Source organism: Brassica oleracea, unplaced genomic scaffold, assembly GCF_000695525.1.
Source record: "Brassica oleracea var. oleracea cultivar TO1000 unplaced genomic scaffold, BOL UnpScaffold00615, whole genome shotgun sequence".
NCBI lineage: Eukaryota > Viridiplantae > Streptophyta > Magnoliopsida > Brassicales > Brassicaceae > Brassica > Brassica oleracea.
Genome location: NW_013617426.1, coordinates 128,627 through 147,465, shown reverse-complemented (window position 1 = coordinate 147,465; position 18,839 = coordinate 128,627). Strand labels below are relative to the sequence as shown.

General features: G+C 34.7%; 4 protein-coding genes across 4 annotated transcripts; 1 reads left to right on the top strand and 3 right to left on the bottom strand.

Annotated features, from left to right (window-relative positions):
* The first annotated feature begins 7,270 nt into the window (after positions 1-7,270).
* Positions 7,271-8,645, top strand: LOC106319773 (VQ motif-containing protein 22-like). Its single transcript, XM_013758170.1, has one exon. The coding sequence runs from the start codon at positions 7,405-7,407 to the stop codon at positions 8,365-8,367; it is 963 nt and encodes a 320-aa protein (XP_013613624.1). The 5' UTR covers positions 7,271-7,404; the 3' UTR covers positions 8,368-8,645.
* A 3,014-nt stretch (positions 8,646-11,659) lies between these two features.
* Positions 11,660-13,838, bottom strand: LOC106319790 (U-box domain-containing protein 38). The gene has a single exon (XM_013758186.1). The coding sequence runs from the start codon at positions 13,569-13,571 to the stop codon at positions 11,916-11,918; it is 1,656 nt and encodes a 551-aa protein (XP_013613640.1). The 5' UTR covers positions 13,572-13,838; the 3' UTR covers positions 11,660-11,915.
* Positions 13,839-14,334: 496 nt separating this feature from the next.
* On the bottom strand, positions 14,335-15,646 carry LOC106319764 (NADPH-dependent 1-acyldihydroxyacetone phosphate reductase-like). Its single transcript, XM_013758157.1, has 3 exons — positions 15,209-15,646; positions 14,963-15,122; positions 14,335-14,888 (listed from the first exon to the last, which is right to left on the bottom strand). The coding sequence occupies exons 1-3, from the start codon at positions 15,546-15,548 to the stop codon at positions 14,531-14,533; spliced, it is 858 nt and encodes a 285-aa protein (XP_013613611.1). The 5' UTR covers positions 15,549-15,646; the 3' UTR covers positions 14,335-14,530.
* A 123-nt stretch (positions 15,647-15,769) lies between these two features.
* LOC106319765 lies at positions 15,770-16,229 on the bottom strand. The gene has a single exon (XM_013758158.1). The coding sequence runs from the start codon at positions 16,115-16,117 to the stop codon at positions 15,899-15,901; it is 219 nt and encodes a 72-aa protein (XP_013613612.1). The 5' UTR covers positions 16,118-16,229; the 3' UTR covers positions 15,770-15,898.
* Positions 16,230-18,839: the final 2,610 nt, after the last annotated feature.

Here is an 18,839-nt window from a genome sequence, read left to right as displayed (position 1 = left end):
TCAAATAGATTTCTAACTCACTGGCATAGTCACTTCTCTTCTCGCTAACCATCTGGCTGTAAAGAGAATCCATCCTCTCATACCCATCCTCATCATCTGATAAATCAAACATAGCACTAGCCAGCTCAGAGTCTCCATGGTCGCTTGTGTCTTCTGCTGCATCAGTCTGGTCTGGTTGGCCAAACATGATACTATATTCATCATACAAGTTCTTCAACACCTTTGTCACTGAAGCATGAAGCTTTCTATATTCTATAGTCTCCTTACCATATAGCTTCTCGAAGCACAAAGAAGCAAACTCCATCTTGTTTCGTGGATCAAAGACACTACCAACAATCACAAGCGGATTCATGTTCATTAAACCATCCCAATATTTCTCAAACTTGTCCCTCATGATGTGGGCTTGCTTTCTGATTTCCATATCACCACTGCCGCATTTTGATATCAGATTTCTCTCTATGGTAACAATTTCATGGTAACAGAGGGTAGAAGTTACCGATTTGGAAGCTGAAAATGCTAGAGTGCAATTGAAGAAGATCTTTAGAAACTTCTTCAGCCTTTGCACTTCATCCCAATCTGAAGAAGTTGGTGGGCCAACTCGTTTTTTCTTTTCCTTCTCATCTTCTTCGAGGAAGTAGTCACAGTACAGTTTGTCCTCACCCAACATCTTCTCAAAAGCCACCCGCAACTTCAGAGCAGAATTCAACATAAGATATGTTGAATTCCAGCGTGTCGAGCAATCTAAAGGCAGACTGCCTCTTGCGATTTTTCCTGTCTCACACCTTAGCTCAAATGACTTCAACCTTGTGAAAGATGATCTCACATACTTCACAGCATTTCGGATAGCCACAATACTTGGATTAACCCTTGCTAAACCGTCCCTCACAATCAGATTTAACACATGAGCACAACAACGCATATGTAGGAAAGCACCATCTTGAACTAATGCACCAACTCCTCTCCACCTCATAGCTTCTGCAAATAACTTGACAGCAACATCATTGGCCCTTGCATTATCAACCGTAACTGTAAACACCTTCTCAATTCCCCATTCCTCAATGCAATCAATTAGCTGTCATGCTATTGTTTCTCCTTTGTGATCAGTAATCGGCTTGAAACTGATGATCCTCTTTTGAAGTTGCCAATTTCCATCAATCCAGTGAGCTGTTATCACCATGTAGTTGTAAGAAGTTGTAGGCGATACCCATATTTCTGTAGTAAGTGAAACTCTCTTCTTATCAACACCAAGCAAATTCTTCAAAGAAGCCTTCTCTTTCACAAACATAGCAGCAATGTGTCTAGTACATGTCCTTCTTGAGAATGTCTTGTACATTGGTAACACATTGAAGCAGAAACGCTTCCACCCCTCAGATTCAACAAACGAAAATGGCAACTCATTGATAACAACCATCTCATTCACTGCTCTCCTAAATCCCAACGGATCAAACCTGATAGCCTGCATATCACCGTTATTGTCCATACCCAACCCCTTCTGACTATCAGTTTCATTAAAAGCCCTAAATTGCTTACAGCGACCAATGTGAGCTTTCATTGAACTAGTTCCCACCAATTTTGAGTCACAGCTCATTTCTATCCCACAGTAGCGGCAACTACTCTTTCCGACAGGGTCTTCCAATTCAATGAAGTGTTTCCATACATCAGCTCTTTTGGGAAACTTCTTCTTTGGCTTTGGTGGTAAATCAGAAGCGCTTGACCTCTGTGTCTTCGTTCTTTTGTTTCCTGCGGCAGGTGGTCCTTCAACTCCCACTTCGGCTTCCATATCGATGTTCTCTCCAGCAGACATCTAAAAAAGTACAAAAAATCAATTAGCTAAGAAGATTACAAAACAAAGTAAGATGGAAATAATATGAACTAAAAAAATCAGAGAATAGAGTAAGATCTATAGATAAAATCATAAAAGTACAAATTTGATTAGAGAAGAAGATTACCTCAGACTAGATTGACTGAGATGATGAAATCAAAGTGGAAATTTGCTTTATGTTTTCTGATTTTTAGAAAAGTAAAAAACGTTGGAATGCTTGACGGCAGAAGAAAATCAGATGGATAACACTAACACATCTTTATATAGGAAACCTAAATTAATTTTCGGTTTAGGTTAAACCGATCGGTTGGTGCTTGCCGAACCGAACCGAACCGTAAACCGTTGTATTTTACACAAATGTCCGATTGGTTATTGTCTTAACTTCATGGTGAAACCGAAAACCGAGAAACACGGTTCGGTCGGTTCGGTCACGTTCGGTTTGATCCGAAAGCCCAGGACTAATAAAACCCGTTACATTCACTCAAAAAAGAAGAAGATGAACTCGTTATTTGGGACGTTGACAAATAGGTCTTTATTTGTTTGACAGACGAAAAGAATTTTGTCAATTGCATTGGATTATTGGATCTTGTAATTTGTAATTCCCAAAACGTATCGTAATAAAAGTCAATGGTCCAATTTTCTGAGATAGAGGAAGAGATGCGACGTGGCATGTCTCATTGTCTTAAAGCATAACTACCATTGATTAATCACACACCCTTCTTAACTCCAAGCACTCTTGTTAAATTTCTGCTTGTTTGAATGTCATTGTATGATTATGTATTTTTATATTTTAGATACATAGCAAAATAGTAGGATATGATTTAACTTCGAAGGGATGAATCAGAGTACTGTTTTCTATTTTGACCCGAAAAAAAAGAGTACAGTTTTCTGTTTTTGAGAATCAGCTTTGTTGCAAACTTGCAATGATTATACATTTTGATCGAAATATTATACTCCATCCGTTTCATTTTGTATCATTTTGGGTTTGTGCACACAGATTAATGAAATAATTAATTTTATATATTTTCTATATAAAACATAATTACATATACATTTAACCATATTTTAACCAATAAAAAAGTAAATTGTTGAATAAAATTAATAAATTTTGCATTAAAAATCGAAAATGACACTTATCTACAAGAACACTAGCTTTAATATGAAAAGGAGGAGTATATATTGGTTACAAAGCTTTAAAAATTTTATCCGAGAGAAGATTTGGTTCTCTTTGGCTTGTTCTGTCTGTATAAAAAAAGTAATCGAATTACGGGTGAATTGTTTAGTCGCTTTGCTAATCATACAAGTTAACAGTAACAAATCGCACAAAATAAATCATATCAGAAAAAGAAATAAAATGTATATTGTATGATCTTAGTGTACTTATTATTCTGTAAATTTAGATATTATGATATCAAGTGTGGATTCTCGGCGAGTGATTGGGATGTCAAAGAATCAAGCCAGTGAGGAAACCAACAAAACCTAACAGACAAAAAAAATTCTTACAAGTGGTGGGAATATTTTTTGTTTGAAAATATAATTATTGCTTAAACTGTGGGTAACAGCTGAGACATTCGCTTCAAAAGGGAAATGAAAATATTTATGTAGATATGCATTATGATAGTTTGAATATATGAATAATGGCATAATGATAATATTAATATAAACTACCAAACCAAGTGTTATGATCAGTTAATTATGAGTTTTGATTCTCTACATGTGTTTATCATTAACATCGCCTTTTGTAGAACAATACATATATATATATATATATATATATATATATGAATTTGCTGTGATAATGTTTTATGATATTGATTTGATAATAGAAAAAAATGTGAAAATAAAATTATTTAAACGATCATATATATCGTAATTGTTTCTTTTATTTTAATAAAATTATACGAAGATCTTTTCGTTTTTCTTAATTTAATTTTGTTTTGTTGTTCATCGGATATATTCTAAAATTGAGCATCCTGTAGATTTAATTTTTGGAACATCTTTTGTAAATTAATGGGTTTTTTTGGTCGGAAATCAATAGGCTTGTCATATTTGAGCACCTTATATCATGGGGTAATATCCCTGAAAACAATTTTTCTTTGTTTTGTTCATCAATTTTTTTTATATTTAGTTAAAACTTAAAAGTAAGCAATAACATGGTGTTTTAGATAAGTGTAGCATGGTCAATATCAACAGTGGTAAGGGTTATGCTAAGTGTTTTTAAATTGTGATTTTATATTTTATAAAGAGGGGGTCTAATCAATATAATACGTTGACAAAAAAAATCAATAATACATTTTCTTATTTATCACGATATCTATATGAAAATGTTCCTACGTCCACCGATATTTTGTAAATATATCACTTTATACTTATTTTCGTATATTTTTTATTTTATAAGATTTGACTGGTAAAATTTGTAGAAGAGCATTAAATCAACCACTCAATTTTTATTAATTAAACATTTAAGGAATGCAAAGGCTCCTTTTCTTTTTTGAGACTTGGCTGGCTCCTTTCTTTCAAACTTCCAATAATGTTTTGTTTTTTTGTTTGTTTTATATATATACTCTGAAAAATGTAAACCATTCAAACTTTAATATAACTAATGTAATTATAATCAACCAATGAGTCCATATATATAGTTAGGCAAGGGATTTTAAAGCTTTAAATCCCATGCAAAATTTATGGCCGTATTGAGATGTAATCTAAAATTAATATGTTTTTTCTGCTTAAATGTAAATATTATTTCAGAAATAAATATTGATGTTTTACAAAAATATGAATTATAAAATATAAGATTTGTAGATCAAAATTTATGTAAATCTCAGAAATCTAATAAAGATTGATTATGCAATACTGAAATCTTTATGAAAATACTTGAACAATAGTCAGTAATCAGTATATAGTTCATTATACTCGATCATTATAATAAAAATATATATATCAAAATATATGATAAAACAACTGTTCATAAAAAATTATAGTAAACATATATATTAAACTTAAAATATATTTATGTAATTATTATGTTTATTTTTCTAAATAAACAAGTAAATAGTAATGTTTTTTTGTCACGATGTAAATAGTAATGTTAAGCACCTGAATAAAACTACTAATCGTTGTAATAAAAAAATCCGTTTATTTTGATAAAATTATATTATTATTCATTATTCAATGGAAATTTAAATAAGTAAGAAATCATGGATAATAGTTCATCATAAATTCGTATTTAGGAAAATTAATAGATTAGCATTTCTTTCGTTTTATTTTAATTATTGTTGTAGGGTAAAAATGTTTTCGTTTCAAAATAAATGTCGTCGTTTTAGAGTTTAAATTCAAAATTTATTAATTTTATAATCTTAAAAATATTGGTTGAAATGTGGTTAGATATATAAATAATGTTTTTTCATTATAAATATATAAAATTAATTATTTTTTAATATGTATGCACAAATTAAAAAAAAAATGCAGAGAAAATGTTGGTTATCAAACAAGTGAAGAGTACGTGAAGACGTCAGATCTCGGGATTTCACTTCAAGATTTCATCTGCGGAGAAGCAAATCTAGGCAACTAGACAACAGCTATGAAATAGAACGACAATGACCTCAACAACTACACAGCCACCTCTAATTTATCCCTAAAATAATTAAATCCGCGAAAAAACATAATCTAAAAAGTAAATACTTTAATAAGTTTTGTGGTCAAAAATACTTTGTTAGCTTATAAAATCTCCATTTATACAAATTATTTCGATTTGATCTAGAAGCTTTTCGTGATACTTGAGAAAATTGATTAATATATGCATAACTTAATTGAGTTCCAAGCTAATGGAAAAGTATCGATGTTTACGAATACAACAAAGTTTAGATATGCCTGAGGTTGTCATGGCCTAGTGGTCATGCAGAGTGGCTTGTCCACCTTGGCGTCAGGAGTTCGACCTTTTCACTGTCTCCTATAGTGAAGCTTTCCTTTTTATGGAAATATAAGGGCTATCGGACCGGTCCGTTGTAGTCCGAAAATCGACAGAAAAAAAATATATATTTTCAGAAACCAAAAGAGTAAAAGTTTTACTGTTTCTGCACTGTGACTGTAGTTGTAGTTCGTGGTTGAACTGAATTTATCTACCCGACCAAACTATCGATCAATCTAAAAATGCTACAATATTAAGCAAAGAATACCAACCATAAAAATAGATAAACTATTATAGAATGCTATTATATCATTGATATATTCCATAAACTATAATTATCAAATTTTAACTAGTTTTTAAAAAGTTATATGATTTATTTGGGTATTAGAAAGTGAAGAAATAGCAAGTTCTTGTCAATGGCTAGATGACAATAAGCGAATGGTTTCGTCTTGTCTATGATTTCCAGACCATAAAACAAATCAAATCAAACATAGATTGAAGAATTGTCAAAAAAAACATAGATTGAAGAAAAGTACAATAAATACGATTAAATCAGGAAAGGGATACACACATTTTGTTCCATTTACTAAATTTAATTTGGTCTCACAGATCATTGACCCGGTCAAAGACTGGGCTCTGTTTGACAACTTCTGGTACATGTCTCTATTAATCATTACCAAATGTCACTATTCCACATGTAATTACGCATTTTTGTACATATAGTAACACACTATTGAATATATATACATATTAGCCTCACACTGAAATTCTACTGTTTCTAAATACAGTTCTCTTAATATAGAGAAATTTTCTTATAATAAAATATCATTTTAGGTATATAAAGGAGCTATGGTTATTGCTTGTATCATTTTCATATAGACTAACAACTTATCTTTTTCATAGACTAACAACTCTTTACCTAAAATCAAGAGCTTTTACTCTATTATCAGTTAACTATATTTTAAAAATCATTTAAATTTTTTACCATATGTATAATATATGTATCCACTGCTAATAGTCAATGTTGGTAAATTCCGTCTACCATTTCTTTTATTCCATTCACATACGAAAACAACAATACTTATTATAAGCACTCCTTGAAAAGTAACGATAATGAAACGAATTATACGTATGTGTATATATAGTTATATATTCATGCTTAAACAAAATCCCTGTTGATGTAAACAAAAAGCTCCATGTTCTTAAATTTTATTACTGTTAAGTCATTCACATTATAAATTTTGAATAGCTGTAGATACGATTTAAGTACGTGCTATTTTTTAAAAGAATATTTTGATTATAAGCCGAACCACTCTAGCAAACGATCAAACGCATAGTTCGAGCACCCTTACTCTCTGATATTTTTATACACTAACATGTATTAGCAGCCCTAGTTTCAAGTTTCAAGTAACGAAAAAAGGGGAACAAAAGGTAAAGAGCGTTAAAAGTAAAGTAAAAAAAATGAGAAGAAACTGTCCACTTTTAATTGGTTTTTCTTTCACACACAACCATCCATTTCAATTCCGTTCACACTATCTTCCTCTTTTTTGAAGTTTTTTGCAACCAAAATAATAATCATAATCCCCTCCATTATTTCTCATTCCTCTCTCTAAACCATCATCATCATCTCTCTCCTAAGCCATCATCTATCTTTCTCTAGCTCTCTCTCTCTGCCATGGATTCCGGCAACAGTAGTAGCATGCAATCTTCAAGCGGTGGTGGTGGAGGAGAACAAGAAGAGTACGACTCACGCGCCGATCAATCAATCTCTGCTTTATTCAACAACAACAACGCAACCACCGCCGGTCAAACACAGCTTGACTCTCTCATAGCTAACTATCTCAACACCGGTTGGTCAACAGATAATCCACTCTGGTCAACAACGACCATGAAGCCCACTGATGGCTCTACACCACCAGTCTTCTTCACAAACCCACTTCAACGAGATCTGAGAATAGTCTCAAACACAGACACAAGTAGTCCCATTAGTTCTGTCCCTACCGACAAGAAAAACGGTCTGGCGGTGACAACACGGATTCCTAAGAAGAGATCTCGAGTCTCGAGACGGGCACCTACCACTGTTTTGACCACCGACACTTCAAACTTCAGAGCCATGGTTCAAGAATTCACTGGTAGTCCTTCAAATCCTTTCGCTGGATCCTCTCCTTTTCCAAGATCAAGATTTGACCTATTGGGCCCTTCTTCTCCTTCATCATCCTCACGACCCTTGAAACCCTTTCCTCACAAGATTACCCCACCACCTTCGACCAGTCATCGTTACCTAACTCCTCCTACATATTATCATCAGGGTCATCTCCTTAACATGAACATGCAAACCATCGCAAACCCTTTTCTCAACAACCACGTGGACGTGGGAACAAACTTTGGGGGGCTTCACAACATTATTGCCTCTTCATCCTCATCGATGGCACAGCCAACCCTAAACACTATGCATGGACTGGACAAGAATTCTGAAACCGATAATGATCCTCTAAGATCGATCAATGGTGAAGAGCAATACATGGTGCAAAGATCCGATGGTTACACACCGCCCGTTGCTTCTGGATCGGAGAATAATTTAGCAGCGGTGAGAAATAAAGGTATGAAGGAATTATCATGGATCTCTTCTTCTGATTAGATTCAACCTAACCTTTTTATTACATTATGATCGTTTTTATTATTATAGATATATAAAAAATGGAATAGAGAATCTCAGCGAAAATATTTGATGAATGGAACATTAATTAGTGTATGGAAATATTTTGGAATCTTTAATGTTGTAAAGTTTCTGTGGTCTAAATTAACAATAACTTGGTATATATTGGAAAAATGTTATTTCTTTCTTATTAATGTTATTGTTATATCGGATTTGCTCCGTTTATTAACTGTGCTGGATTGGGTGTGTTTATATGTAGAACTGGGTCTATATAATATATTTGATTTTGAACATCGGCTCGAGGTTTCTATACTTTAAAATTCCATATTTAATTAAGGGAAGGATGCAACAAAGAGAAAGGTTTATCAGTTTATGTCACGAGGGACCCAAATATCATGCTATAAAAATGTTAGCTTTCTTGATACTAGGGTTGTGTATGAACCCTAAAGAAAAGAACATTGCATTGGTTGTTATTTTATTTCACCCAGGGTTATTAGATTATTTACCTATAGATAGAGTGATTGGTGGCGAGATCCAGGGTATCTTTAGCCGCCGCTTATCGTAATTTTATCCTCTTATTTTTATTTTAAACTCACATAAATTAACACGTCCTTCATCTATTAATCAATAATAGTAACAGTTTCCCAAAGAAACTATATTTTTTACAAATTTATAATTTTATTAACTTGAAAGTTCCATATCCGAATACAGAGATGTATTAACCATATTGGAGGAAAAATACAATCATATTAACTCGTCGTGTCATTGTAATTCGACAGTAATCGTACTCGTCATTCAGTACGTCACCATGCCCGTAATTTCTTTAATCATAGTCGTCGTCATTAAACCAAACTTCGATGGTTACACTTACATCTATGGGGCATTTTAAAATTAGTAAGCAAAACAGAAAAGGGGAAAAAAGTTAGTGAGCGAAGTTGCTTTAATCACACAGAAACTAACCAAAAACTGTTCATTTAGTTATGATGTCAGCTTCTGCTCGTTCTTTATTTTCTCAAAGAAATGGTGAAAGAGTTTAATCGTGAATAATATTTTAGTTAATATAAGATAATTAATCTTGATCATATAACAACCATTCACTCTCACAATTGATCGATTTGCGCTTTTTAAAGTGAAAAGAAAGGATGTCATGCCTAGACGATGGCGTTGGGGGGAAGTAGGGTTAGTTCTTTTATATTTTCTTACAAGAATCCCTCTGATTGATGATATAGTGAAGATCTTCTATTCTTTTTGTAGTACCTTGAGGTAAATCAATGGTTTTGCTCTCAATCTACTCATATATACAAACTGCTATTTGAAAATGTTAATAAAGTAAGCAACTCAGAAGAGGAAAAACAAAACTTTCTGATATATCTATCAGTTTTGTAAATTATAACATAGAAATCTAATGATTGATAAAACATGGATTTTTGTGAAGATAAAGCCATATCTTTCTTTATATCTTCTTCTGGAGAATGGAAATCCAAATGATTAGGCTAAGGATTTTAGAAGATTTAGGGGGCAAACAATTATAGCAGTTTTGTTGTTTTGCAATGATGTTTCCACGTTGATAACTTGATTATCTACATATATCTACATATATATAAAATCATAAAATGTTGTAGCGAATAATGCCTTTTTAATTAAAGCAATCTTCAGATGAAAAAGAAGTGTATAATGCGTTTTCCATAGGCATGACAGGACAAGCCTTTTAGCAGTAGCTACGCCCCGCTATTTTCTCTACTTATTTCGTAAAATTGAAAAGGTAAAAACCTTTTTATGCATTACGATCGATCACACTATCATATTTCTATATGGGCAGGCATATATGATATCCCCACTAGTAATCAGCTATACGTAATATTTGGAACATATAATAACGTTTTAAATCAAGAGGTTAGGTTGCAGTTTACGAATTAAGGGGGACGTTAGTGTCGAATTCATGTATAAATTGGACAATCATCATATCCATAAAGTAGGGGAGATGTCAACTCTGACCCTATATCAGATGATTACTACAGTAGAGGTGGGCCAAATATTCGTAAACTTTTATTCGATTCATTATTTGCTTAGATTCAAACAGAAAAATCCTGATATTTGTAACTATACGAAACAAAATAAATACTAATATGCAATATCTATACAAGATGAAGCAAATCACACATACTAATATTTTTAGGAACAAATATCTGAAATCTATTATATATTTAAAGAATTATATATATATAATATTATATTATATAATATTTTATATAAATTTACAATATTTTATTTATTAAATATTTTATATTGGTTATTAGAAATTTTAAAAGTAAATATTTTTTTAATAAATATGACTATTTATATTATTTTGAATTTTTTTTTAAATTAATTTTATTTGTATGGATTGAATCGATATCCAGTTAAAAGTTTAAAAAAATTACGGATAACTGATTATTCGGAAAAACAATTTTTTAAAAAACAAATATTCAATCCGTGTCCATCTTTAATTACTAGAGTTGTTCAAAACATTGGTAAAAAAAAATTTATTAATAAACTTATAGTTATATACATATATAACTATAAATCACTTAATAAGGCACATAAAGTTTTGATCAGAACCCAAACTAATCCTGGAACGTGTAATATATAGTATGCTTTACTCTACTATCAACTGCTTGACAATAGTTTTAAGAGCAAAAATGAACTAGAGCAAAGTATTGCCACGTTTTCATATGTTTAGGTTCTAGTGTTAGTTAGTTGATTTTTTGGTATCGATTTTGATTTTGTAGTGTATTTTTGTGTTCAGTGTTCATTATGTTGGATGCGGTCAAGATTTTACATTTCACAGAACAATACTTGAATTTCAAAGCTCAAGTTTATAAACTCGTGGGAAAATATCTTTACTTTCTATGAAGTTATCTCAAAACTATTTAGCTTTGGGTCTGAATGCTACATAAGAAAAATTATCTTAAAACTATTTTCCTTTGGGTCTGAATGCTAGATCCCGTGGCCATATACGAATGATTAATCTTATAACTATTAAGCTTTGGTCTAAGTGTAGATCCCGTGACTCAAATATAAATTAAGCTCATTTGATAAGATAAAAAAGCCCAAGACGAACATTCGTTGATTTTTGTTTCCTGCGAAAGGACAAAAGGAAAGAGAACAGCTGTTTTCTCCCCTGCGATTATCGTTACTTGTTTCTAACTAAAGGTTAGGACTGCAAGTTCATCTTCTTCATCTCTACCTTATCTCCTCTAGACTGATTGATAGAAGCTCACCAAGCTCAACAGCACTCACTCATCAAGCATTTGGTTTATACTGATACATATAAACAAGACTGCTTACACAAGTTTGCTTCACATTAGTAAAGCTTGGATTAATGTAAATGTTTATGTTACAAAATACCCATAACACATCATATATTTACATCACTCACGCTTTCTTTGTCATTTCTTTTCTAGTCATTCATCATCACAAGTTACAAAAAAAATACATCACAAACATTTTCCAATTTTTTCTCTCTATACAACAAAGCATGAAAGAAGAAATTAAAAGCCAGAAGAATTCTGAGTGACCATTCTGTTCCGACCACCACCACCATCTCTAAACCTCGACCGAATCGACCCGTTCGAGTCAAGAATAACTCTGTCCCAATCAACCGTCCCTTCACCATCCTCCTCCTCCTCCTCCGGAACCCTCTCCCTCATCAACTGAAGAATCTTCTTCGCCTTCTCCCTCGCTCTCTCCGTCCCCCTCTCCTCAACCTCCTTCAACACTTCCACCAACCTCGCCTCCTTCGCCAACCCCTTAAACCTCAAACTCTCGTGACTCAACGCGAACAACGCCGCCACGCAATTCTCCCTCGCCGCCGCCGAAGAACGACTCTCCTCCCCCCTCCTCTCCTCCTCCCTCAGCTTCCCAACAAGTATCCCCACCGCGTTAGCATCAAGCATCGCCGACCGTCCTTCGCTACAGCAAGCCAAGTTGCATATAACCAAAAGCGCTCTACTCGCGGACTCGCCAGACCGAACCAACGAGAACAGAACCTGAACAGCTCCAAGCCTGACAAGCTTCAACCTATTCGTTTGGTTTAAAGACAAATGATACAACGCTAGACCCGCGTCGTGGCGCGTACGGTCACTCTCGGCCGCTCTAAGCGCGTGGAGAAGCGGCTGAAGCGCGCCTAAAACTCCTATAGGCATTTTATTATCGTCTTCCAAGGAGAGGCTGAAGATCGAACCCGCGGCGTGCTCTTGCGCCTCTTTTGATCCTGACTTCAACACGTCGATCAATAAAGGGATGAATCCTAACCGTACGATCGTTAACTTGTTGGTCTTCTCCAGAGATAGGTTCACTAGAGAAGCTAGAGAGTTCGTCTGCACTAAGCTGTATCTAGACACGATCATCAACTTGAGGAGAGCGAGGATCCTCGAGGAGCACAGCGAAACCCTAGCTTCGTCTCTGGTCCGGGTCATCTTCCTCATCATGATCAATCCCTGCTCCTGATCGAACACCTCGGAGCTTTTGAGCTTGTTGTAGATCTCTTCCTCTTCCGGCGAATTCGCAGCGGCGGCGGCGGAGAATTCGATTTCGGAGGAGGAAGAGGAAGGGGAGAAGCAAGCGGGCCGGGTTGTTAGAGGGAGAGGAGTAAATGGGCTTTGGGCCACGATCACCGATTCATCAGAGCTAGTGGAGTTGAAATCCCCGGTGGGCTTTCTCCGGCCCATTAGGTCAGAGTCAGCGTGGTGGTATATCACGGGAGCTCGGTCCGCCACCGCTCTCAGCAGCTCCTGCTCCGAGACGCGGATCTCCGTTTCCGACGACGATGACGGCGGCATCTGGTGCCGGAGATTGGTTTCCACGGCGGAGTAATCCGGCGGATGAGGTCGTTCCACGCCGACGGAGTCGCACCAGGCCTCGATTGTTGATTTCATGTTGCGGTTAGGGATCACGGTGGAGAAATCGGGCGGAGAGTCGTTAAGTTCATTGAGTTTGGGGATGAAGTCTAAGTCGCGGCAGATTTGGACGCAGACACGTTCGAAGGTTTGACCGGAGGAGACGACGACGGGGTCGGACATTATGGTTTTTGAAATTGGACATATGAATTCAATTGGAGGTTGCTGTTGTTGGTTGTGTTCCTGTCTTGATGAAGAAGAGGATCTGTGGCTGAAAGGGTTCCATCTTAGCCGTCCGCTTTTACCCATCTTCTTCACAAAATCAACGGTGAGGAATTGGTGGTGAGAATGATTTTGGGGGAGAAATTAGGGTTTTGAATCCATCTTTGTGGAAGGAAGAGGAGATGAGAGGTAAAGAGAGTCGTCTCTGTTCTTCCTCTCTTCCCGAACTACTGACTTTTTCTTTTCTTTTTCTTCTCTTTATTAAATTTTTAACTTCAGACATGTATTTTACAAAATCTTGACCGTAGATTAGCATGGTGGACCATTGTATATTGAATTAGCTCTCATAGTTCATGCATTTTTTATAACCTTTTTTTTGCTTTCTTTTTCAGGGTCAATTGTTCAGATAACTAATTAGAAACAAATCTGAATATTAAAGACTTGATTGAAATGGATTTTACATTTATATTTTTAACTGTAAAATTAAAACTGTAAAAAAAAGTTTGTAACTAATTTTGCTATTCGATTTTAACTGTAGGTTTGAAAAAAATTAATGATTTATATATAAACTTTTTAAAGTCAAATATAAGTATTTTAGATACTTTGTTTTCTACGGCTAAAAAAAATGAATAGGAAAGAAAAATATGTTGTTTTAAACAAAAATTACAAAGCATGATTAAAAAAGATCTATGGTTTAGAAATAATTTTTACCGTAGAAAGACTCTACAACACTTCTAAAATACTTACAAATCAACCTTTAAAAGTATTTTACATTTGTTGTTTTGTGAAATTTAATAATAAATTCAGAACAGTGACAAATGCTATATTCTTCAGTTTTGTTGGAAGTATATTGATCATAATTCTCACATTATTCCTTGATTATTATCTAGTAGTACTAATAAGCTAGTAACATACTTTAGATAGATGTGTGCCAGACTTAGGTTTACTGGGAACTTATTCTGGACCGTGTTGGGCTTAAGAGCCCATTACTATGTGGCTTCTGTATCTAGCTTGTTTCATGGTTAGTTCTTACTTCTTAGATACATTCAAACAGTTTCTTTTGGCCCCTTTTTCATGAAGCTCTTAGTCAGGAGAAAATCTTTGACGGATATGGGCAAATGGTGCATGATCGCCGCGACGGTGGATAACCTTCCTGTAGAGTACCAAGCCGGTGGGTGTTCCTTCAGGACAACCGACACCACCTCCTTCGCAAACGTCTCTGCAGGTATTGGCTTAACGTTTTGCGACAAAAACGCCCTTTCACGGATAGCTTCTTGGAACGGCTTGTATAGTTTCAGCTCAGGTAACTTGTCGAAGCTCGATATCCCTGAGTCGGATATGTTAGATTGAATACCTCCTGGGACAATGTTGATCACATCAATCCCAAATGGCCTAAGCTCCAACCTTAGAAAAAGAAACAAAACAAACAAGACCAGAATGATCAAGCTGACTAAGAAGATTGCTGAAATATAGACAACCTTAATGTGTCTGTAAGAGCATGAAGAGCAGCTTTTGATGCAGTGTAAACCCCTGCCCATGGTCCAGGTGCCATTGTGCTGATACTTCCTATGTTCACAATCTTTCCTTTCTTCTTTGACGCCATGTGAGGTACAACAGCTTGAGTCATCCTCATGGAACCTGAAAAAAAAAAAACTTGAGTCAGGAATTTTAACGAACACATGGTGATCATAAGAGAATTTGAAACTTTTTTTTAATTTACCGACCGAACACATTGGTGTTGAAGGTGTGCTCCATGGTCTGAATTGGAATCTCCGCGAGTGGACCGACGCATTGAACTCCGGCGTTATTGACCAGAACATCGATCTGACCGAACTTGTCGATAACTTCCGACAAGACTTTATTCACGTTATGTTCTGACTGAACATCAAGCTTTTGTACGAAAAACTTGGGATCTTTCTCCAAGTCAGCCATCGTGCTCTGCGATCGACTCGTCGCCACCACACGACAACCTTTCGCAGAGAACTCACGAGCAAGCGCGTTGCCGATTCCTCCTTGTGAGCATCCCGTGATGAGCACCACTGGCATCTCCTCGCTGCTTCCCATTCTTAGCTCAGATAATAAAATGGAAGGATAATTCTGTACAAAGGAAAATATGATGCTTTATCTGATAGCAATGCAGAGTTTAAGGGCTAAATTGCAATAATTACGCCGAAGTTTCTCAACACATGAAATGGATGATGAAGTTTTTAAATATATTACGTCTCTTCCCACAAGAGTTTTCCAACGGAAGCAGCGTGGTCCGTCCCTTAGATTTGTTTTAATCATATCCAAAGTTCGATTAAATAAACAGAAAATTACATTTGATTAATTCGGATATTTACTTATTTACATAGACTCATAAATACATAAAAATAAAAACAGAAAGGAAATTAGATATGATGAACAAAGTGGAATCAAGCAGAGAAGAAGCCATGTGATATGGCGAGAGCGAACTGAGATTTAGCTTCAAACTTCTTCATCAGACTCTCTATCTTCTCCTCGTTGACTCCTATAGTCAACTTCGCCGGAACGTTCTTCCACCAATCAAATTCCAACGACGCCGGTTTCGAATCCGCCGTCTGTCTAACCCTCCGCTCATACTCCTCCGCCACCAAAATCGCTATGTCCGCCATTGTATCGAATCGATGTCACTCTCCCTCCCTCTCTAGCTTTCGGTTATCTCCGGTTATTGCTTATAACTTTTTTTTTTCTCGTGTTTGGTTATTTCTGGTTTCAAACCAATAGATGTTATTTATACAGCCTTGACGTGCGGTTTTGGATAAGGTTCGGTCTGTATTTTTATTAATATAAAATTTGGTTAATGGTTTTATAATCGCTCCCAATCTGTTGGTACCGGTTGTTTTCGTTGGAAGGTGGTGGACACGGTCGGTTTTACTTTTCTTTTTTTCCAATGGAAATGTTTTTAAAATTAATCAGCTTTTATCGTCGTTAATAAAACCATATTAAAAAATAAATCAGGGATTATTTATATAAAATATTAGTTTTCTGTGGAAGATTGTTGAGTGCTTACCAAGGTCTGTGACATGTCATTGACGTATGGATTATCTGTATAAAATAATAATTCTGTGTGGAAGGTTGTTGAGTGCTTACCAAGGTCTGTGTCATGTCATCGACGTGCGGAACTAAAAAAAACTATTGGTCGTAAACCGGACAGTGTGACACTAGTCTCTTTAAGCACATTTATAAAAACTAAACTAGTAAAATATAGCCCATTTGTAAAACCGAGCCGAAAAATTATACAGATGACTGTTTCCAACTTAATTATATGGGCCTATTTCGATGAAAGAGCATCACATCGTTCACAGTGTTGAGAATCGACCAAACTTTGAATGTTTTCTCATTCTTATCTATACGTTATGTACTATTCCATTACACGTGCGTCGCTGACTACATGGTTTATGATCATTCTCTGCACTCAAAACGAATTTCTTTACAAAGGTTACAGCTAAAGTTCAGGGAATATTACGTTCTTTCCAAGAGTTGTTTTCTAAAACATGTTTGTAAGTCTTAACTATTGTGAACGTAAAAATCTGTAAGAAATAAAACAAATTCCGATAAATTTGAATTTATAATTAATATTAGCTCTGATTAATATTAATTAATTTGAATTTGAATTTATAATTATTATGGTTTTGTGCATGGCAAAGAATATAATCTGAAAGGAAAGTGAACGTAGAGAAGAGAACGAAGTAATCTTAAATCGTGATAGTTTTGTTGTTATTCTTGAACAGGCCAAAGTCTTTTTTTTCCTTCTTTTGTCGTTGTTGTTGAAGAGGCAAAGGCTTCGACGTTTGGGAGTCTTTTTGCTGTTTTGTTCTGTCGACTATTAGGAGTTTAATTTCGACTATAAAACAAGTATAATATTAAATCGAATATTTATCTAACATATTCACTGTAATACCCAACTTACTAAAGCATGACACACACCTAAGTAGATAAGTGGGATCTACTTGTAACATATGACGTCTTTTCCGAGTCTTGTAGGGGCGTGGATCCCCTGACTTGTTTAAATAATTCGTTTAAAAGTAAACTAAGTAATTAGTACTAATTTGCTGGGTAATCTTTATTTTTCTTTATCGAGAATCTCTTCTCCAAATAATTCTTAAAGCACTCGATATCTGTAACAAAGAATCAGATCTAGAATATGTGTTAATATGATTTGCTTTAGCTTGCCAATACAAGACTATAATATGGCAATTTTACTTTGACGTAATTAATTAACACGTTTTTTGGAAAATTATTCTAAGAATATATAAAGACTAAAGTGCCTAGTTAATTTACAATGTCGTACGACGAAAACAATGACCCAAAACGTCTTCTCAATCAACATTCTGCAGGCTGCATGTATGCTTAATGTGTCTACATGAGCACAAATGTATAATAGTCATGGTATTAATACTATAAAATCCATTAACAAAAACATGAACGCACAATCGACTTTCAGATTTAATACTGCTAGATGCTTTCATAAGAAGTTACATTTTATTGTTTGTTCTATTCCGGTTCCAGTCCACTTCAAGCTTGAGTAATAGAATAATCGTTTATAAAAAAAAAAAAATAATAAATCAGACATGGTCCATCGCTCGGGGCCCAAATATTGCCTTAGAGCAACATTATCAATGCCAACTCTTATCAAACATCTTAGAATATTTAATTAGTATTTTTAGTCTAAGAAGTTTTCTAAGATACTTAAGTAAAATACAACATTATCAATGGAACTTTTTGAAGGTTCTTAGGTATAAAATATTTTTTTTATTAATAAGTAGTAATTAAGATATATCCATTTATATTCAATACATTAAAAAGAGGAAAAAAATTCATTTAATTAAAATTACAAACATTTTATTACATTCCATACATAAAAAAAAAATTCATAAATCACACATTTTATTCAATTCATAGAAACTTTAAAATCATTGGTTATTTGGAAGATGTCGAAATTTAGCCCAAATATTTTCAATTAAATCGAATTTTAATTGTTCATGAGCTTGTCTGTTACGGACGCTCGATCGACGATCCATTGCAGTGCCGAGATTTGAATTCGGAGTAACGGTGAATGTATCCTCTTCCTCGCTTTCTTGAAATTCTCTCACGTTATACTGAGTGTATGTTGATCGTTCATCCTCGACAATCATATTATGGAGTATGATGCATGCTTTCATAATATTTGCTATTTTGTCTTTATCCCATAACTTGGATGGATTTTTCACTACGGCAAATCTAGATTGCAGATCTCCGAAGGCACGCTCGACATCTTTTCGAACAGCTTCTTGGGTTTTAGCAAATAACGAATGTTTCTCACTTTGTGGAAGTCGGATAGATTGAATAAAAGTC